The sequence below is a fragment of the Manis javanica genome, chromosome 10 (assembly GCF_040802235.1).
Source record: "Manis javanica isolate MJ-LG chromosome 10, MJ_LKY, whole genome shotgun sequence".
Lineage (NCBI taxonomy): Eukaryota > Metazoa > Chordata > Mammalia > Pholidota > Manidae > Manis > Manis javanica.
The window spans coordinates 5163960-5187024 of record NC_133165.1 but is presented as its reverse complement, the minus strand read 5'-3'; the positions used below and the strand labels follow the sequence as shown (position 1 = coordinate 5187024).

General features: G+C 45.1%; 1 protein-coding gene across 22 annotated transcripts in view; it reads right to left on the bottom strand.

Annotated features, from left to right (window-relative positions):
- Positions 1-23065, bottom strand: part of RBFOX1 (RNA binding fox-1 homolog 1) — a 1840194-nt gene that overhangs the window by 1073313 nt on the left and 743816 nt on the right. For all 22 annotated transcript variants that reach the window (XR_012121954.1, XR_012121955.1, XM_073214708.1 and 19 more), the window contains exon 5: positions 2664-2726. Coding sequence is in view for 20 of the 22 variants with exons in the window: in XM_073214708.1 (XP_073070809.1) it covers positions 2664-2726 (63 nt within the window). In the remaining 2 variants the exon portion in view is untranslated. The remainder of the gene's footprint in view (positions 1-2663; positions 2727-23065) is intronic.

Below are 23065 nucleotides of genomic sequence, written 5' to 3'. Positions count from 1 at the left end.
TGCAAGGATGGAACATGCAGACCTGGCCCCTATACTTATCGGGTCTCTAGTCCAGAGCTGCCCTATCCAATGTGTAGGTCGTTAGTAGTCCCATGACCCTGTTGAAACCTAACTTAATAAAAAACAAATAAAATTATAAACGTAGTTTATCAGCTGCAATAGCCATATTTCAAGTGCTCAATTGGCAGAGATAAGGAATATTCCTATTACCACGGAAAGTCCAATTGGAGCACTGGGCTAAAGAAAAAGACAAACATTAAATTAATTTCTGTTCAGTTCAGTAACTATGATTTTGATACAGCATGTCATGAAAGTGTAATCTGACAGGAGACAGAGGTCAAAGGACAGTTTCGAGTGGAAGTTAAATTTAAAAGTTATAAGAAATTACTCTGAGACTGAAGTTCAACCAGTGACCTTTATGCATACAGATCGGAACAGGATGTGGGAATGGAACAATCTGGAAAAGATTAAACAATGAAAGATAACCACAATTTGGAAGCAGTAAATGGACATTAATTTTCTGAAGCCCACAGAGAGAGCAAAACCCTGACTTGGACCAAGACAATCCCATCAGCCCGGGCACAATGTTAGATATGAGCAAATTCCAACGGCAAAACTTTGCTCCCAGTAAAAATCCCACCCAGGACTAACGTGTTTTCCTGACCTGCGATGTGCCACACATGTTGCTGGTGAAGAGAACACAAGGCCAAGGCATATGGCCAATACAGATACCAGAACATCTGTTTTCTTGGCAGCTAAGCAGTCAGTTCTTCATTCCAGGGGAAGTGATTTCTTAGCCCCAAAAGCTGGTTGAGGTTCTCTGCACTGGAGAAGCGCTGAGCACCAGGAAGCTTAGGTATCTATTCAGCACGCAGAGATTGGGCAGCTGCTCTGTTACATATCCCCAATGAGGAGTTTTTCCATTCCTTCCTTTTTTATTTTTTAGAAATTATCAGATATCTGCACACTGGTTTGGAGCAGTAAATTAATAATTCTTTTTTTTTTCTCTTTCGACTACAAGTGTAGATATGGAAATTCCACATCCAAAGACAAATTAACACGAGTTCCTTATGACACTACTAATTATCTCAGGGACCAGAGCCTCCCCTGAGCGAGAAACCACTGCCCCAATCCAGGGTTGGAATGTGAATTTCTTTCTGAGGGGCAGTACTTTTTATCACGTTGAGAAGGAGGAGAGAAAGGTGGGAGAGGCGTACGTAACCTGAAAACCCACCCTTGAAGCCTGCCTTCCTCCACCCCACCTCTGCTTCCTCCAACACCACCAAGGCATCTAGGACCACACTTCTTAACCAGGAAAAGACACAGGACGATGCACATTGAACTTCAGGCCACATAGTGAACAGACTTTATGCTGAGCAGCCCTGCCTTTTCACATACAAACCTTGCAGCTTACAGGAAATGCCGTAGCCTGAACTACAAAGGCATTGAAAGACAGATGTGGCATGGAGGGAATTAAGCATGAAATTTCCTTTATTATTGGGAACAAAAGCTGTGGGGCTAATCTCCCGTGTGACGCAAGCTTGAGCTGATCAGGGTAACACAAAGTCATTCTGATGCAGCGAACAGCCAATACACCATCTTTTCATTTCCTTCTGTGCCCTTCTCCTCCTTGTAGCCATCATATATGCAAATTCCATAGCAATGACGAAAGTCGTGCAAGACCAGGAAGGGCAAAAAAACTACCTTTGATCAGCCTTTTCTAGGCCTGGGGTCCGACAGCCTCCGATTCTGATACCTGCCCTTTATGATATTTGATTTTTTTCAAATTATACTCCAGTTCTCAGAAGTAGAGTATGTGAAGCAATTCTGAAACCTATGAAGGACGCCACATCTTGAAAAAATATTTCCTTTAGCTAACCCTTTAAAATGTTGATATTCATTGTTAGATTATTGTAGACTCACTCCTAAAACAAATGGTTTGCCAACAGAACTACTGCAGAGAAGGAGAGATGTCCTAGGTTTTAGGAGGGTGCTGTACACCACCACCGTGACCCCAAATGTGAGTGCATCAGGAAAATACGAGATGGGGACATTGGACAAAATACTGCCCGCTTCACCACAAACAAACCCCTTGTTCACAATGAGAAAGGCCGACGGCAGAAAATGCTTACTTGCAAGACACAAATGGAATCTCTAAAGTATACCCCAGCATCTTACAGTACAGAATTCTTTTTTTTTTTTTTGCAGTAATTTTTATATAGTAGTAATGTATTCTGGCTCAAAAAGAGCAAAAGGAATTGTTCTCAAGTGCTTCAAGAAATATGTGGTCTTACTACATGATCTGTGTTTGCCGGCATTTCTTTGTCCTTTGCAGGGTCCTGCAACTGGAAGAGGAGACAAAATATCTCCTAGTAAGGAAAGCTTAGGGAACAAAAGGAAAACGAACGCACATTTCATTTTAACCCCCAGCCGGTTAGCCCAGCTCCACGCTCACACACGTCCTATATTCACTGCAGGGGTTTACATAGCAAACCCTCCTCTCATTTCTACACCCAAGGTAGACGTGCCCAAAAGAAAGACACAGGTGGGCAGCTCAGTGTTTGTGGGAACCTCAGGCCTGCAGAAGAGAGCTTTTCATGGCGGACACAATCAAAGCAATGGATGTATTTGTGTAATGAACGCTCAGAAGTGCTGGTACTCACTGAGAGCTGAGTCCGATCAAGGAAGCTGTAAGTTCCACTTGCATGAGTTCTTTGAGCAGTTTCCTAGGGAAGGAAAGAGGGGAGAACTTTAGTACTGAGGAATATATTCTTCAATTGTACCTGCACCTTTTTAGTCATAAAAAAGTAATATCTGCTTAACCTCTAAATAGGTTCTTGGCAATACTGTGAGGTCAACAAGGATGATGGTAATAATGATGACAATGATTACGATCAAGATTTTAAATCTGTTTTCATTGAATCCTTGCATACTCCAATTAGGAAGGTGTCACTATTTTCTCTGCTTCAGAAGAGGATGCTGAGGCTCAGACAGCACGAGTAAATTGCACAAAGTGTGCATGTAGGTAATGAAGCCTGGATTTGAACTTGGCGGTTGGACACTATGTTTAGGAAGAACAATTCTGGTAGTGTCTTGTCGTACCCACTGAGGTCTTTGTCACAGAATGTGTTCAAGGAGGACTTGGAGGCTGATCTTTCATAGATATTACTGTAGATTTACCTACATGGGGTTAGGCGGGATGAAATAAACTCTAAATTTCCTTTCAACCTAAACAGATCTAGAATTCCAGAATTCTATAATGTGACAGCTAACGTTCCAAGTGTCTTCGTTTTGCAATGAGTAAAACTGTAATATTATGTGCCCCATAAATAATCAGTTTCATAAACATGGCTACATTCATCCAATCAAATGAGTATGATTCATGTTTATTAATATTTAGATAAGCCGATATCACCTGAACCTCAAATGACCATTATAATCTCATAATTCAGTGAGTTCAGGTAGAAGTCATCTCCAGTTGGAAAAATCAAAACTGACTAATAGATCTGAAAGGTTTAAATAGCATCCTGTACCCAGAAGAACTGACACAGACCTGCTCCGTCTCTGGGAGAAATTTAAGTAGCAGAGATGGGACTGGTGTGCAGGGTTCTGGAATCTTGAGCCAGTGCACTTTCAACTACCCAGACTCACCCTTCCCTCCTGCCTGCCCTCCTTCTATCCAGCCATCCCAGCCACCCATGGCTCCACTCCCTACCAGCTTTGTGACCTTGGACAAGTCACTTAACTTCTTTGTCTCAGTTTCCTCTGTAAAACGGGAATAAACATAGTGCCCACCTCCATGGATTGAGGTGAATATTAAAAGGTAATGTTTGAAAGGCACTTAGCACGTTGCCTACAACAGAGTGAAAGCCGATTAAAAGTTTATTATTATTTATTAAGCCCTCTTTTTCACAGCAAGCGCTATCATCTTGATGCCTACAGTCCCCTGGTGAAGACAGACCTTGGTCAGGGATGTTGGGGAAGGCTGTGCCAGCATTGTGGCGATGGAGCCCATCTTAATGATGAGAACTATGTACCCAGAGAAAGAAGAACAACACGATGTGGGAAGGAGAGTTAGGGCAGCTAGGAAATGAAGTCAGACTATACGGGTATCTTCTATAAATGCACACTACTCCTCAGCTGGAGAATTACCAGTGTTCTAAAAATAATAACAATAAAAACAGAAGTAGTCATAGTAATAACAGTAGTAGTAATAGTTTTATGGAAGCCGTAGTACAATTAAGCTTTGTATCGAGCATCCTTTTATTCATTACAAATGATGATAGCTCCTCCAGTAGGGTTCATCCTTCCCAGCCCGGGCCCTCCCCTCTCCAGTCATCACCTCTGTCCCCCAACACGCTCACTCATATCCTTGAAGATCCAGCCACCTTGGCCAACTTGAAAGGCACAAGGCTCAGTCTTACCAGGAGCCCTTTTCCCTCACCTTTCTTCCTGAGCTGCCCTTCACCTGGCCCCACATGAGCTCATTTCTTCAAAGTCAATCCAAGTGTGAACTTCACTTTCTAGTTTTCAAGGACTGATCCAGCTGGGCTGAATTTTTTCCAGGGACTCTGTGACCTTTCGCACATCCTTTTACCCAAACAAGAACCATACACTCTCTCTAACTCCCTGCAAACTTGGCCTGTCTGGGTTGTCAACTCCTGGGTGGGGGAAGAACAATGTTTTCTTCAACTTGGGAGCCTTATCCTCTGGTTCAGCTGCTCACTGCACTGGACAGCGTAAGAAATGATTCCCCGTTCACCCAAAGTGTTCCAGCACCAAGGAAGGGCACTGAATTCATCCAGATTTTGTCTGAGCACCATGGCCCCCTCTGGTGTTCCCGTACTTGGTACCCAGGTGGCAACATTAATTTCATGTCCGTGACAGCTTTATGCCTGCACCTTTATATCTACTTTTAATCCAAACCACAGCTGAAATGAATTTTATAATCCACCCCCTCCCCTCCACCTTACACTAATAAGAAACTGTCAAATCCTCCTGGTGGGTTGTTTTATAAAAACAAACAGAGGCTGAGAACCATTGTTACAAGGTGAGAATAGAAATGGTCATTAGCAATGGCATCAGACAGCAAGAAAAATGTAAGATGCTCTTTATAGTTCCAGAGGAGTGATGCAGTTTAAAAAAAACACAGAAACAAAAACTAAGATTGACCTGAGTTTGCAATTACTCGTGCAAACAACTTAAAGAGCAATTTGCGACCAGGGAGAATCTTGAGCCCCAGCGGAATTGGGTGGAATTTTCATTGTACTGAGACTACGCCGGAGCTAAGGAGCTGCGAGTGAAGAAAACGCAAAGGGACAGGGGAACCACGTCCGGCAGATTGGAGGTGAATGCTCGCTTCCTGCATTAGTTGCTGTCACCTCTGCACTCTGTTCAAACGGATGCGCAAAATAGTGAACCCATTAGTTCAAAAACACTGAAGTTGATGACCTTAGGCAGGCAATGTGCGGTTTAAGTTTAATTCGGCCTCTCCCCAGGGCTGGCGCCTGCACTGCATCTGCTCCCACAGACTTGCCGAGGGTTCCTCCCGGATTTCCCCACACCGCCGACCACAACAGGCTGCTGAGACAGCCTCCTGTCTCTGGGCTCTCGCCTCTCCACCCTCCAAGGAGCCGGCGGAGCAATCTCGACAGAATGTGACTGCAACTATGTCACCTGATGGCTTAAACCCCATAGTGATGGCTTCCCGTTCTGTCCCGAAACACAGCCCGACTTCCTGTGTGGTGTGCTCCTGGCCGCAGCTCTGGCTCTGTTTATTAGTGGGGGTGCACACCTCCTCCAGACCCCCTGTGTACCAGCCCCAGGGACCTTCCCATTCTGGACCACACCTGACCCTCTACCTGCCCCAGGATGGTGTGCGTGCTGTATCTTTGACCTGCAAAGCTCTCAACACTCAGTTAACCCTCGTGTGCCATTACTTCCTTACAACAACATGTCCAGAGCCCCTCACCCTTCCTCCAGAGCATACATTAAAGCTGTCATCTAACAATCAGGAACGAATGATTTGACTGGCAGCTGTCTGTCTCACAGTGTGTTAGCTCCACAAGGGCAGGGACTGTGTGTGTCCTGCTGCCACCGTAACTCCAGCTCTGACCACACTGCTGTGGATATGAAGGCATTTGATAAATACTGGCCAAGAAGGAAAGATGGGGGTGGGGGAGCAGGCAGGCTTCTCTTACCCTGTCACTAGCTTTAGAGCCACTCCTGAAGTATGTGATCCTAGCTCCGTAAGGGGTGTGTTGCTTAGAAATGAAACCTCACCTGATCTCAGTTCAATTTTTTCTCCCCAGGGATTTGGAAGGCACTGTAAGTTTCTGCTAGTTCCTAGAACTGAGAACTAAGCAACTGTGGGGTCCGCCATCCTCCGCCATGTGTTCAGTGAGAAGAACAGAAGAAGCCAGGCTTTGGGGCAAAGAGAAGCAGTCGAGAGTGGCAGGGCCATGGGAGGGGCTCCGAGCTGGGGTGGGGCTGCCTTGTTGCCAGAGTCCTCGGTGGTTCAAGTTGCCAGGGCTTCATGCAACTGCTACACCCTCGCCACTCAGGGCTGGAACTCACTCCCCTGCCGGGTAATAAATATCCCCATTTGTTGAGGTGCTCCGAGTGGGTTTCTGTTGCTTGCCAAAAGAAGAGACACATGGGAGACACTGGTCTGAAAGGGTGTCTTACCCACCAGCCTTGCATTCAAATGAACAGGCTGTTTCGTGACCACAGACACCCGTGCCTGCGATCGGGGGTGCTCTCGCCCAGCTTCCCAGCAGCCCTTGGCCTAACTTGGGCGTCTGGAGTTTAACTGTCCTTGAAAGGGGCCTGAGGCCACATCAGCTCAGAGTCCAAGCAGCCGGTTCACGTAAAGATGCCCTGTGTGCCGTCTGGTGATGGCGGAGCATGGAGAGGCTAGTGTCCTTCACGCCTGGGAGGTGGGGAGAGGGAACCAGAGAGGGAAGCGCCTGGCAGCTTCCTTAGGTTGGAGACAGAGACCATGCCCCCGGGGAACCCAGTGACCCTCAGCCATGCAACACGTAACACGAGGCTGCTGACCAGACATCCTACTGTTGTCGGGTGCTCAGATCAGCGGTACTCAGCCATGCAAATGATTCAGCGTGCTCCTGGGTTCTGTGCAGGATCTTAGCGCCCTGAGCTCTCCACTCAGAACCAGTGTGTCGTTTCCTGTAAGCATGTGGCTTCTTGTCTATGGAGAGCCACGGGTTAAGGCAGCACGTCCCATGTGATCAGCTAGGCGTCCCATGCAGCAAGGGTACAGAGGACAGTTTCTGAACTGATGCTCCCACAGCTTGCTTTTTGCAGCTCACCCCATCCCCGCAGCGGATGCCTGGCCTCTGTGCCGAGTATTCCCAATGTATTCTCTTCTTTTCCCCTTGTATTTGTTGGATGGTGACTGAGCTGGACAAGGACAAAATCCAGGAGCCAAGAACCCTAAACTGAAACCGAATGGCCCCGCTCTCTAACACCTCCGGGCCTTTGCCCAGGATGCATTCCACCTCCGTCTACCTGGTAGACGTGCACCTTTCTTTGTGTCCTTGGGAGCCCCCACCAAGCACAGCGCAGAGCTCCTCTCCTGCATTCTTACCATCCTGTAGTATCTCTGATGACTCCACACTTGGAAGACATCTGTCCCTCTGTCTGTCTGCTCCATTGGATTTAAGGTCCTCAGCACATTAAAGCCCTAGGCTGTGCTTTAATTTATTCACAAGGGACAGAACCACACAGATTTCCGACCCAGACTTGGGTGCTAAGTCAGTTCTCCCATTTGTTTAGCTGTGCAACCTTGGACAGGCTGCTTGACCTCTCTGAGCCTCAGTTTTCTGATCTACCAAATGGGGATAACAGGGCCCTCCGCAAAGGGTTGGTGGGAGGATTACACAGTGCAGTTACCTGGCACTGCTGCTTATCATACCAGACTCCCAAGAATGGCTCCTACACAGTCTTAATGTGTTCTGCAAAATTTTGCCAGAAAAGTAAAGATTACCCAGATGACTCTAACAGCAAGGCCCCAGAACACCAGCAGCCAACACAACACCTGGCACCTAGTAGGTGCTCATTTAAGATTTCTGTAAATGAAGAATGGACAGGGCCCTTCCCTTACTAATGAAATACAGTTGTAATCACTACTGCAAGGCTTATATTTGACCTGCACTATTTAAGCGCAATCAGTGTCAACTGGCCCGCCTGCTGCATCTAGCTGGCTGTGCTCACCCATCCTGTAGGGGTTTAGACACAGTATCTGGGGCCGCTCTGTGGGAAATTCTCCCCCAGCTCCCTCCCAAGGGACACAAACTTCTTCTCGAAGCTCCAGGGACCTTCAGAAGACTAACGATATTACACCCCACAGGCCACCCCCCTCTGAGGCTTATTGGTGGTGTGTTTAATTTCCTCTCTTGGCCTTACAGGAGATTTCTAATGTTTGGGCTGTAGGGTATGTTCTGATTAAAAATAATCCTCCCAATTACGGGTTGGCATGAGCCTCCTGTCACATGCACTCTGCCACCAGCCTCTGCTTCCCTGTCACCAATAATTGTGTCTGCAGTACCCAACTGTAAATGAAAACCCAAGGGGCGAGTTTGGGTCCCTGGCTCCCGGGCTGCGCCGGATCTTTTAATTTGCACTGTCTGTCAAAAGATGCTGCTGTGTGTACTCCAAAGCAATCCTCAGACTCTCAGATTCAAGGCCAGAAAGCGCAAAGGTACCACAGCCTTCTAGAGAAACTGTACTTGAAGCCACCAGAGATAACAGGGTGCGTGAAAGGCAACGAGACTCTTTTTATTCTGCTCCAGACTTTAGCTGCACCTGGCATGAAAAGGAAGCTGAACTCTAGGGAAATTTCAAGGTGTATTTATATTATTTTTTCTACCAAGTACATAAGACGGAACATTGAACTCAAAGTATGTGGAAAACTCTGTGAAGGGAAATATACACAAGACCTGATTATTTCCAACTCTGTAAAATTAAAATTTCCTGGGTGAAGTTTTATAGAGAGTGAAGGGAAAGAAGTATGTGCTTTGGGCTGAGAATAGCATCAAGGGCTTGTATAAGCACAGATGTCCCTGTGGTCAGGTCTAGGCGAGGCATGTGAAATATGGCCTTTGAGCCAGAATATGTCCTTTAAAGGCAGTATTGGGCAAAGTTCGGTTTTAGGAGTAAGGATGGAGGACGCTTTGGGTGAGGCCTCCGCACTCCACAACCCTTCTGCTAACACGGTACCTGTTGGGGAATGGGGCCATTTGGTTTTGCTCAGACTCACCTTGTTTCTCCCTGGACGGATGACTCCAAGAGGCGGAGAGCTGCCCCTTGGATGGCCAGCAGGGGCCTTCTCTTAGGACTTTGCAACCCTGAGGGAAGGTCAGCTTGTGAGCATGGCATTTGCACAGTGACACGGAATGAGGGCTGACGGCACCTTTTGGAGGCAGCTCCAGTGGACAAGAAGAAAAGCCAGCAAGCAGAGCAAGGAGAGGGGAGAACAGGGCCAATGCACAGAGAGGCAGAGGCAGCCACGCACAGCAGAGGGGAGAGGGCACGCAGAGTTCGTCCCCTGGGCTCCGGACAGCGCTTATGTCCCTTAGTCCACCACTCCTGAGGCCCTGCTGAGCATCCTGCTCTGAGCATGAACACGAGAGATTGGTGTATCTTCCCAAAAAGTGTCTCTCTGGCTGAGCCTCGCCTCAGTGGGTTTCTGGTACTTGCTGCATACGTTTTGGTGACTAAGTTACCCAGGTCAGACCTACTGAGGGCCACACAGGCAGGTTAGTCAAGCCCAGGCAACTGCACAATAAAGCCTGCCATGGGTTAGACATTGGTAAACCTAAGACCCTGGGTCAAATCCAACACTTAGCCTGTTTTTGAAAATAACGTTTTATTTGGACACAGCCATGCTCATCCATGGATGCACTATCTATGGGGGCATTCATGCCACAACAATAGAGTTGAACAGTTGTGACAAGCTTTGGCCCTTTAAAGAAAAAGACTGCCACCCCTCCCCATCCCCCCATATAAAGGCTGATGTAGATTTCCAGGCAGGTTCACAAAGATCTAAATAAATCCATATGTGAATCATTATAATACAAACAGTAATTGTTATACCATTCTCTAATACGAGCATTTTCCACGTACCCAGCATTTTGCTTAGAAAATCCGCCCCCCACCCCCACCCCCACCCCAGACAGAACATCCATAATTTCCCTTTAGATGATGATGAACTAGGCATTTAAGAATATGAAAGAGTTTGCCCAGATCTGACTGCCATGATACAAATCCAGTTGTGTGTGACCCTAAAGTTCATACTTCTAACCAGTATTTGGTGCAGCTATCATTTTTTTAAAATAAAGAGATGTCTAGTTTGACTTTCTGGGTGGGGTCCTAGGGCTAATTTTAAGCAGGCAGGGAGAAATTTCACATAGCAATAATTTCACATAGCAGCTTCCCTGAAAGTGTCCTTTACCCATCCCACCACAAAACGAGAGAGTTTTAACTCCTGTAGACAGCTCTTAGTTGAATGGTAAAAGCCTGGTGGAGATGGACAGGGACTGGCAGCTGGTGACTGGCATTTAACAGACTGCAGGGCAGAGAGAGGCTTCCTTCTGACACAGCGGAAATGGCCAGTGAGTCTTTCCAAGAGGCATGGAAACGTCCGTGAGTTGCTGCGAACAGAGGTCACCTGAATCCATCAGTGCCTGCAGCTGGCCTGGTACAAACCAAAACCAGTCCTCACTACATATCTGCTGAACAGAAGAGTAAAGGAGTAAGCAATTCTAGAACGAGACCACATTTTCCTCTGGCATCCCCAAGGGCATCAATCTGAGACCCAGGGGTTCATCACTGACCACCTGGCACAGAAACCTTTTCTTGAAGCCCAGCTTCCCCGTCTACTCGGTGTCAGTTAGAGGACAGATGGCAACATATAGAGAGACAGTGTATAGATGAAGGAAGAGCTTTGACCTTGGAATTCCTACCCAGCTGGGGATAAATCCCCACTTCAGCACTTCCTCGCTGTGTGACCTTTAGGTCTCTGGGGCTCAACTCTCTCATGTGTGAGGCAGAAATGAAAAATAACTATTTGTAGATTCTCAAAATGATTAAATGAGATAAAGTAGGAAAAGGGCTTAGAGTACAGCAACAGTGGGCGTTCAAAGAGCCGTGCTTATTTTAAGCATATTTTAAGTCTTTCTCCTGAGCTGAGATCTTTAGAAACAAGTAAAAGTGATGGAAAATATTATGACTTTAACAAAACTCAGTAACTATGAGACAGACAGGGACATGTATGTGAGGGTATATAAATAAAGATGATAACAGTAACAAGAGAATAATGATAATAAGCACGCAGTGCTTGCTCTGGGCCATGCACTGTGGGAAGCGATCGGCATTTGCTCTGGGCCATGCACTGTGGCAAGCGATCGGCATGCAGCATTCCATTGAATTCCCTTTACATTCCTACGTTGTGGGCACCATTATCGTTCATTTTCAGAGGATGCATGATGCTCAAGTATCCAAGAAGCACCAGTTGCTTGTGATTGTGCAGGAAAGGCCCTGGGTGACCCACCAGAGGCTCCAATGCGCATTTACAAGCGAGGGGCATAGCCATGACCAACGCCCCTGCCGTTGGTGACCCCTCCCCAACAAATCCGCTCTGGTTATTACCCACCATCACGCTAGCTCTGCTGCTGCTTGTAACTGGCGAGGGAAACTGTGCAGGCACGAGCGGCAGGCTTACAAAGGGAGGCCTCTCAGACATAGAGATTCTAAGAAGCTGTCTGTTCCCCTGAACAGCAATTGCTTCCCAGCCCTTGGACTCCCTTTGTGCAGGCGCATGGTACCACAGGGAGGACCCTCCCCATGAGTCTCGCTGCCCTCCCGCCATGACACCTGGTGGGCTGGGGAGCTACACCAGTCAGCTGCTCCGAAGTGAAGTGGAAAATGGATACAGTTATCAGAAAGCCCACGAGAGGCTGCGATCCAGACGGATTTATAGAGCTGGGATACAAAACACATCATTGGGAATGCGTGACACGTTAGTTCATTAATCATCTCTTACTTTGAATCTATTTCTCAGGGAAAAGTAGCTTTCCATTTTTATTACCAAGATTACTGTGTCAACAATATACAACACAAACTGGACTACAGTGGAAAAGGGAAAAAAAAAATAGACCAAAAAACAAAAGGAAAGGGGGAAAAAAACCTCAGTACAGAGTGTGATATAGTTGCTCAGATTACTGCTTTATTTACACCACCAAGAACACTTCACCTTTGAGCTTCATAACTCATTGCTCTATAAAGAGAAAGAAACCAGCAGTGTACACTTCGAGTTGAAGCAAGAAGATGTACCATAAAAAAAAAATCCTCCATCCTGTAGGTCTCAAAGTTTTTAAAAATTCCATTTAATATGTGTAGGACTCCCGAGCACCTTATTACCTTATTTAATTCAGACCAGGGAAGATGCCTCAGAATAAAAATAGCACTAAAGTGATAGGCACTAAGCTATGAAATGTGGACATCATATTTTCTTCAGAGAGATAATCAGCTTATCAGAATTCATTTCAACCTAAGAAAGGTCTCGCAACTACACTGAAAATTCAAGCTGGTCTCATCATCTCAAGAATGTAATCTCAAGGAAATGGCAAAACTATCAAGGCAAGCTTGGTGCAGTTATCTTTATGTATAAGAACCGTAAGCGTCAGATTCCGACAGAATCGCTGTGGCAGGGCCTGCACCCGAGGACGGGGAGCCCTCTATGTAAAATACATGAAGCGCCGTTGCTTGCCAGTAATACCGTTACTTTTTTTTTCCGAGTTGTTGAGAGTATTTTCAAAGATGCATTGCTACATTCCTTGTGTCTAAAAACTCCCTTTAAATTTGGTATTCTGAAAAATACAAGGCTTTAAAAAAAAAGGTTCCTAAATTAGTCACTAGTGGGGGAATGGGTTTCAGTCCCACTCATGCTATTAACCGGCTGTAGGGCCTTGATGAGGTTAATTACCTCTATCAGCGTTAGTTTCGTCAACTGCACAAGTGGGGGCCAGACCTTCTTGTTTTAAACTGCCCTTTTCCCTTAATTTCTCCTGATGATCCGGCTCATGTACACACTCATAAGAAGGAGAATCAATGAGAGCAACAGCAGATATGCCAACAGTGTGTGTAAGTTTCAACCGGGGTCAGTATCTAGATCAAGTATATATTGTGTACCTCTTGGTGCCCCTGCGCATAAACCCCCCAAGGAAAGAAAGAATTAAACAAAAATAGAGAAAACCCACCTAGTCAGCAGACAATACCTAATTTTAAAAGAAATGCAATGGATTTCAGAAGATGAAAGAAAATTCCCCACAGGCAATCCTTCATGTTCAACAAGGAACCACCAACCCATTTGGTACAATATTCTGGAAAACAAAGACGGTGAAATGAAGGAAAGATAGCTTGGCAGAAAGGCGGATCAATACAGCGCTCAACGTCTCTGTGTGGGAGAAAACGAAGTCATAAAACTAGACCAAAGTCATGAAAAGTTTGGTAAATGTTCCGAGGGCCACATCGGAAAACCATCAAAAGTTGACGTGTTTAATGTGGGAACTCATCCAAACTTGTTTTCTGTGGTATTTTCTTTACAGCATGATTTCAAGTTAGCAATAAATACTGTGGATTCTGCCACAAGAAGCAGGAGGTTTCAAGATGAAAATATTTGCTTCTCTCGTTTTGTCGTGAGAGACAATAACACTTAATAGTAAGAACTCACAACACAGAGTAAGCAAAAGTTGCCTTTCTGGTTTTTCTCAGTTTGGACCTCTCTGGACCTCAGCATCTTCCTCTGGCAAGTGGTCAGCAGTACCTAACCCACAGGGTTACTCTGAGGACTAAATGAAATAATGCATGTAAAGTGCTTCACTAAATACTTTCCCATAGCTCTTTGATAAATTTCAGCAACGTCTACTATGAGAAGCCTCGTGTTTGGGCTCACATGCAGTAGATCATTTATAGATAATTTCCTAAATTCCAGACCCTCTCCCAGTCTTTCTCTGTAGTATTTTTCCATTGAAGAATGTTTACCTCCAATAATTTACTAACAACTTACTAAAAGTGAGTTACTTTTACTCACTTCTCAGGAAACTAGATCTCATAAGGCTCCAAATTACCCTAAAATGCTTCAACCTTTTGCAAGAATTAGAAAAATAGCATATTAATAAAGATCTTACTTTATAATAAAATCTGCATCACTCCATCATAAAATAGTCCTTAATCCTAAAGCAAACTCCTAGCCAGGCATTTGGAAAAAAAAAAAAAAAGAAAAATCACTTAATTTCCAACCCTGATCCACATCCTTGCCTACCATGTGACATCCATCAAAAATACAGAATTCATGTGCACGGAACTCCGAGTTATTCCACATGGACTTAGAGTGTGGGTGTGCATAATTTCTTTCAAATTTGAAATATGAAGGCATCTTAAATAAGTCTGCCACTTAAAGAAGAAAAAGAAAAAAAAATCCACATTCCAAAGTTTCCAGGTTCTATTTCTAACCCTCAAGGATATTTTCAATGACAATTCAGAGGAAGCAAATGTTTTTAAAAGGAATATAACGCGAGTTACTTCTTTCCATTTTAAGTCTGCGTCCACTCATTAAACCATTTGGCTATTTTTGACCCCCCACTTGGTGAAAGCCAACAAAGAATGGTACCAGGTAGTTTGGGATTCACAGAGGAATGGGACATTTCATTTTCTACCCGAACTCACATGAATAACAACCGGGATAAGGCAACAGTCAGACGAGGTTCCAGGTAGAGAAATGGAGGAGTACACGTGCTAACTTAGGGCGTCAGGGGGTGGGGAGACATATGCGGTAAAGGGACAACTGAGGTGATTCATGGAGAGCAATTAGGTGTTGTGTGTTGAACGGTCAGAGAGGGGGGCAAGGAGAACCGGGCCGACTGCAGCTTGAAGAAAGAGTGGTTAAACAGGGGGAAGCACGACCCTCCATGGCACGTCGCAGAGCCATGAGCAGTCTTTGTGAGCCCGAACGTGGCCAGGCCCTCGAGGGGACAATCTGGGGAGAGGAGACCCAACAGCGGCGGCCCCATGGGCCACTGCCAACCACCGCGGCAAGGTCAGGAAGGCTCACTAGGTGTGAGGCACCATACTTACTGCTGCACAGAGACAGCTAAGGCTTGAGTCTCCCTGACAACTCTGTGAGGTAGGAATTCTTACTGCCAGTTTTACAGTTGAAGAAACTGAGCTCAGAGAGACTGGTGGCCCCAAAACTCCTGAGTGAGAAGCAGCAGAGCTGTGCCCTTAACGGAGACCTGCCAGGTCCCAGGGGCCGTGCTCAGGGCCACTGTGACCACGGGTTCAGGCTTCCCCGGCAGGCTTTCAGGATCCACGCAGGATGTCTGCAGATAGGAGTGACATGCTCTGACCTGTATTTTAAGAGAATAATTGGCCATAGGGCAGAGAAGGGACTGGTAATGAGAGACACAGAGAGGGAGGCTCCGGAAGCTATTGTAAAACTCAGTGTGCGAACTGCACTTTACGCGGTTACTTACTTACCGCATCACCATTTGCTGGCTTTGTGACTTGGGGCAAGTTGCTCAATCTCTCTGAGCCTCAACTTCTACAACTGTAATATGGGAATCATAGTAATACCACTCATCTCCAGCGGGTTGTTTTGAGGAATAAATGAATTAATGCGTGTGAAGTCTTTAGATTTGCCTGGCCAAATGTAGCCACTTTACAATGATGTTAGTTTATCATGTCCTAAGGAAAATAAGCTGAAGAGGAAAAAGAGAAAATGGGTCAGCCTGTTCAGATAAGTGCCTGGTGATGCAAATGCTTCAGGCCCTTGCTTTTTCTTTCTGTGGTTTATACTCAGCCTGAACCTCCCACGAAGCTACCACCACCTACCCTTTTGCCCAGATTACTTTCCTTCCAAATCAAAGTACGAGATGTAAGGGTAGAAGCTACTTACCTGGGAACAAAGACCGCGAGTGTCAGAGACAAGGACCAAGACAACGCAGGGAATGGGTATGAGTTAAGGTCCCCAAAGTCTTTTCCATCAAGGCCATAGTGTGCCCTGCTAGCTCAACTCGGTGCGCTTTCAATCTCTAAATTACAGTGTGGAGGATGCCAGGTCATCCATGAACCAAACAGGCTGTAATTCCAAATTTCCCATTAATACCCAAACCGCAAGGTGATACCTTTAAATACTGGACTGTGCTTACATTCAACACATCCGTGAACTTGCCATGATTTGTTTTGTGGCAATGATTAAACCTTTGGGAAACATTCTCTCGAGATGGCTTGAAATTCTTGAACCCTGCTCTATATAATAACACTAAGGGCATTTTTACTTTTTAATAAGCACTGCTGCCCACCCAGAGGAAGGTCTTGTCGAATCACATGCAGGTACAATGTTAACTGAACCCGTTAGGATCTGCTTAGCTAAAGGCCAAGTTCTCTCTGCAGCTGTATTCAACTTGACTGGAAAAGGAACCATCAAGCTTTGCCAGCTGCTACACTCTGATGTTTCTAAAATACCAAAAGCCAAAATTTGTCAGATAAACTGACAGTTGTTTTCTCCGTCTTAGGGACACAATGTTTACCTGTGGCGCGCACGGACAGGAGGCACCTGGGGGCTCGGAGGGCTTCTCTCAGGCACGAGAGGCACCAGTTCCACAGTGTGATGGGAAAGGATGACAGGCGGTGGAAACTACCGAGCACGCTGGGCAGCAGAATGGGACTAATAAATGTGAGTATGGTTCTCATCTTACAGATGAGGAAACCAAGGTCCAGAGAAGTTTCAGGAAATGCCTAAGATCGTCGTTATGGCAAGATCACCGTGTCGGTGGTGAGGCTGGGCTTTAAGGCACCAGCTGACAGCTGACCTTGGGCATCCTGCCCATGCCCCCTAGGGGTCACCCACTTATATCTTCCTCTGGACAGTAAGCATGAGGCACGCTAGTCATGCCACGTAATGTGCCAGGTGTTCTTAAATCATCACCCCCTGTAATCATTACAGGGACCTATAAAGTGGAAACTGCTTTAATACCAGTTTTCCAGATGAGCAAAGTGAGGCTTTGAGGAGAAAGGTCACCCAGCCTTTTAGTGACATGCGGGGACTCTGCTTCCAGAGCTGAACTGCCGCCCTTTTTCTGACGTGAGCATCTAACGCTGACTTTGGCACCAAGCCAACAACCAGTGTTTGATGGAAGGATGAGCACATGGGTGACTAGATCCATGAATGTGAAGTCAGGTACCCTCCTGGCTGTACCCATGATACCTTGCAAGGCACCTAGCACATAGTAGGTGCTCAATAAATGTTAGTGTCTAGAATGGCTGCTGCTGTGGCTAAATGCATGCAGACCGTGGGCTCTTTTTCCTCTGCAGAAGAGGGAAAGATATTGTTTGATGATTATCTCCTAAGCCTTTTCATTCCCTTCCTGCCCTCCATGATAACCATATAGAAATGTGTGAATAAAATGGCTGTGTTACATTCAGTGTCGTGCCGGATTAGCTTGTGGCCCAGGGGACATTATCGGCGCCGAGGATCATAATCCCTCACTCCCTATCTCTCTGCAAACAAAACTGACAAAACGTTCCCAGGGCTCTCTGAAGTAACCTTCACATTCATGAACAGCTGCTTCCACACATTTTCCTCCTGAGTGGGTGTCCCTGTCCCCATCTCATTTCAGGAAAGGGGCCAGCTGCAGGCAACTGTCCCTTGAGCGCCGCATACTATGTCAGCAGCTACACCTTGGTAATCTGACACAGGCGAATGAGGCCGCTTATCAATAAAGAGAGTGCCCAGCAGCTTTTAGGGATGCGGAAGGGACCTGCTGGTTGCTGCAAATCTCTCACCAGTGCACCAGAGTTTGACACTTAATATTCAAACCCAACTACAGGCTATGTACTCAGTGGATAAAACCCGGTAATAGCACACAGATTCACAGGCTGACAGGCTGAACAGACAAACCTCCAGTGTAAAGACTCACTTAAGAGCTTTCTGCCGCAGATGGAGCTGAAGTAGAGAGAGAGGAAAAAAGAGAAAGGAGAGAGGAAAAAGCATAGTTATGATGAAAATAAGTCAAGGCAGAACCAGCATGGAAGCCTCCAAGTACAATCTAGCAACTTGATGGTGGTGGCGGGGGGCTTAGGGAGCTAGCAGCAACGAAACAGGCGGCCTGCTTATCCCTCCGTCTTCCTTAATGATAGGAAGTAAAAACGCAGCTCATCCTTCATTTAAATCCATCATGTTGATTCTCGTTATCTCCCCCACCAGGGACTCAAAATAAGAGGGATATTTCCAGAAGAATACATCGTAACAGTGAGATACCCAAAAGGGCAATCTGGTATTTTATGTGCCAATTGCAAAAACACAATTTTCCAAACGTGTATTAATCTAAGAACTCCCTACCCTGTCTGGCTAATTTTATAGCCTCTACAGAATCTCATACAGAGCTTAGCATGAAGTGGGTGCTCAGTAATGGCTGATGGATTATCGTCCACAAGCAGGCAGAGTCATGTGAAGTTTTGCCTCTTTCACAGAAATTCTGAGCCAAGCCTTCTTGGTCCAAACGACAGACCACAAGCTAGAGGTCAGGACATCTAAATGGCCCACGTGTCTGAACCACTCACCATTTAAAACAATTTATGGAAAAGCTGCGAACACTTACAAATCGACATTAAATATATATGATTCTGATACTTCTTGATAAACCACTAGACCCAACCATGCTGAGACCCTATTTCCACATGGCAAAAATCCTATAAACAAGGTGCCTATGCTTCCGCTAGCAAGGTTACGACTCTCTCCAGTCCCCACTCATCTCTATTGCTCCTGGACTCTCCACGTCATACATGTTATCTGTCTGGCCGTCCTGTAGACATCTCAGTTTGTTATCTAATTGGTTTAACCAATTGGAGTGTAAGGCAAATACTGTCTCTTCATTTTACTCACTGCAATGCTTTTTCTTTACCCTTAGGGTAAGAATCCATGCCATTCTTCCCTCCCCTCTCTGGAATTCTGAGATGGTACAAATCCACGAGGTATACAGGCCACAAGATAGGAATGTAAGGTGGACTCTGATAGAATTCTCAGCTAGTAAAGCAACTTTTCCCTTATGGCTTTCATTATAATTGCAGAAACATTCCAAAAGGGGGAGAGAGCTCATCTAACATAGCGAGCTTTGAAAAACATACTTATAATGATGTGACTCACTTGCATATACAAATTTCAGTGGCTCCCGCTGCCTAGAGAATGCTGGTAAACTCCTTAGAACTGCCCCTGAAGAACAAGCTGACCTCAACCAACCGTCTGGACTTCTTGCCCTTTGATCATCACATGCTGCCTGCGGCAGAGTAGCTGCCACGTCTCCAAGGTGTTCCCCTGGTGTGTCTCACTTCCTTTGGCATCTGAGATTTTATTCATCCTGTTTTCTTCATCTGGAATCTCACTCCTTGAGCCTCCGTAAAGAAAAGCCTTCTCATACTTCAAGGTAAGTACCAACTCAAGCACCATTTTCCAAGGAGAGTCCTTTCTATACCGTGTAGGCCAAACTAGCCTCTCCTTCCTTGTACTTCCGTGATCCTTAGTGTAAGCTTCCACCAAAAATACACTAAGGCACAACGCGTCTAAGTCATCTCACTGTCAGCTATCTCACCGTTATTTTCTCACAGGTCTTTGTTGCTTGCATCTTTACAAACCTAGACTGTGAGTTTATTGAAGGGAGGAAATTATCCAACTTCGGTCCTTTCCAAAAGACCTGGCTGGCAGGAAATGAATATTTAATGATTGAATTTACAACAAATATTCAAAGCAGAAGAGGGCGAGCACACACAGAATGATAAGGATGTTCAGAAGAAGCAGCCTAAATATTCTTGGGGAGGATCAAGAACAATATCACAAGAGAACCACGTTTTGAGAGGCAGTGTGGTGTAGTAACTGAGAATGTAGACTTTGAAGCCAGAGTCCTGGATTTAAATCCCAGATCCAGTACCTTCAGGCTGTGTGATCTGGTGCAAGTTACTTAATCTCTCTGGGTCTCACGTTCCCCATCTGTAAATTGATACAGTGAATATTACCTACTACATAAGGTACTATGAAAATTAAAGATTCTGAATCTATAAAGCACATAGTAAATGCATATGGATATTAGCAATTATTCTTTAAGCTGGACTATGGAGGGTAGGTATGATTTAGACCTGAAGGTACAGGCATGCCCCCAGGTAGGGAAAACAGAATAGTCAGGGAGAAAGGGGATTGTAGGTGCTCAGAGTCAATAATTCTGTAACCTTCAGTATGTCTCGGTGTGTAGCGGAGAACACGGTGAAACAGGATGGAGCCAGATCAAAAAGGACTTTGAATGTCAGTCTAGAATTTTTTGAACCATATTCTGTTAGAAGTAAAGAACTGGAGTGTTCAAGGATATACCTCCCAGGCTGAGTTTCACTTGACTATTTATTTCAGGCAACTTTTCTCATACCCCAATCTGAAAAACTACAAAGCTGGTGACAAGAGACATAGACAGTTCAGTGACTTTTTGACAATGTGCAAGCAAATAAGACCACTCCTCTGGAAGGGACAAACATCAGTCTAACAATAGGAATTTCCTGGATGAAAAGCAAATTGTCCATGTGAGGTCTCCTTTCTAGACCCCATGTCATTTTCTTTTCGACCTAATCTAAAACTCTGAAAGAAAACGCAGGACTTAAGGCCAATAGAAACATGGATATTAGCAGGCTGATCGTGATGTTCAAGTATATCTGTGTGACATTGGATTATTGAGCAATTTTAATTTCTTGGTAAGTTCCTAGAGTTATACCCCCCACCAAAGAAAAATTCGCAGTTAGATTCCCCTTTAAAAATAAAAATCTGTGGGACTGCTTCCTCTAAGAAGAAGCCTCTGGAGGTATTTCCACCAGACTGTTCTGTGTGAGACTTCATTGGAAAAATGCCAATTTATTTATTAACTGCACTTCCTTCGTTTAATGCCAAAGTACAAAGGCACCAAGATTCACTGACGATGTTCATTAAAAAAATACATATTCTGTCCTTTACAGTATATCTGAACTGAACCTACATGTGCACACATATACCAATGTATGTGGACACACACACACACATACACACACACACACACCAACATAAAGCCTATAGTTTTAGGAGGCCCTAAGGAGGGATGAAAGGAAGTAAGGGAAGGATTGGAAGGAGAAAAAAATCACATCCCTGTAGTTCCACCACCTCCTCAGCTCTAATACTGGCAGGAGAACACAGGATCCTCCTCTAGAAGAATTAATTCTGTGTGTATCTGGAGTGGAAAGCATAATGTCCATGATTTGCAATTGTACATTTTACATAGTAACAAAATCTACCCCCAAACCACCATAAACAATATTAACTGAGCACCTAATAGGTACTAAATCCTTTTTTTACCCCCCAAATGTTTTAAATTCATTTTAGACACAGTGGGAAAACTGCTTTGTTACTACTCTCCTCTTCTTTACACATCCCACAGTGTTCATACTGAAATTATTTCTGTTTATCATCACAATCCACATGTGACTAATTATTCCTTTCAGGCAGAGTGACAGAATTCATGAAAAGGTAGTTTCTAAATGCAATAATCCAAACCACATTTCCCCCTCTTGTCTAAAAATGCTCTGGCCACAATCTTCTACATTTTCTAAGCCTCTTCCCCTCATTTTGCTTAAAAGCATTGGTTGTCTCTTGTGATCTTGTTGTTTCTACTGTCTATTCCCCTTGTTCAGCTGCTGTATTTCCATTTCATTCTTAACTATCAAAGGTACTGAGATTTCCTGTTCTCCCTTCTCTTTCTACACTGCTTCATGAAGTCATTATTCTCTTATTGTTGGCTGATTCTTCGTATGACTCATTCAATTCGCTCTCTTTTGCCAATGGCCTTTAATCTTTACCACATTCAGGAGACATCTGCATTATTTTGTTTCTTTAAATTGCCTGGGAAGGCATTACTCCCCAGGATGCACCTCTCCCTACCTTTCCATCTTCTAGTTGTCATTCACTGCATCTTCCTGTACAGCGGCTAGCCATGGTTCGAGTCAAAGTTAGTATTGTTTGCAGATTACACAGGTGCTGGACGATGCCACATATGCGAGAAGATGGAAAGAAGCCCAATTAAAATGGCATAAGAGGGGAGCGTTCTAGCAATTTCCAGTGAACAGCTATAGTTCTGTAACATAAGCAGGCTCATGAGTATCTTTCTTCTACGTCTTGCTGCTGTGGTTAAAATGGGAGCTGATTAGGATGGTGCCAGCTGGCATCTGAATGGAAATGAGTGACTTCCTCACTTCCTATCGATCACACTAAAGGTATGTTGGGTTGGGGGCAGGGGGTGGTTGTTCTTCACAGCACCAATCAGAGGTAGAAGGCCAACTAACTCCATCAATCTATATCCACCTTCCCAACAGATCAATAAGAGGATACTTCTTTGTGACATCTACAAAGAGAAATTCCATTGTTCAGAGATTGCTCAACAGTACAACTTGAAGGAAAGATCATCCCCGTTACTACACAGATCAGTACATTTCTTTGTGATTCTAAAAGTAACGCCCCAAAAGGCACATTATCACTTGTGCACAAACAACAAGCCTCATTGGTAAAAATGATAAAATGATAAAAGCTCATTTTGTTCAATGTCTGGACCCACAGGTCATTGTTATCTTATTCACACTACTGGGCACTAAAGCAAATGGTTCTGTACCCTCAGCGGGTGACAGTATTCATGAGGAGCATAACCTTGAAAACTAATGTCCAAAAATTACTGATAGTTCCAGGAGACTTTAAAGCACCAGGATTCCAACCCAGCCATTCCAAGACGGGACTACACAAGGACAGCCTAAAATTCGCCCCAGCACAGAGGCACACAGAAATAATCTGCCATTCTCTAAATGCAGTTCTAACACCATGCCTCCGCCGTGGAAGCAGTGGCAACGGAGTACCTACAGCAGGACCTTGAAGCCAGAATTCCTGGAGTCAAACCCCAGCTCTGCTTTGTCCTAGAAATGCAAGTTCAAGTCAGTT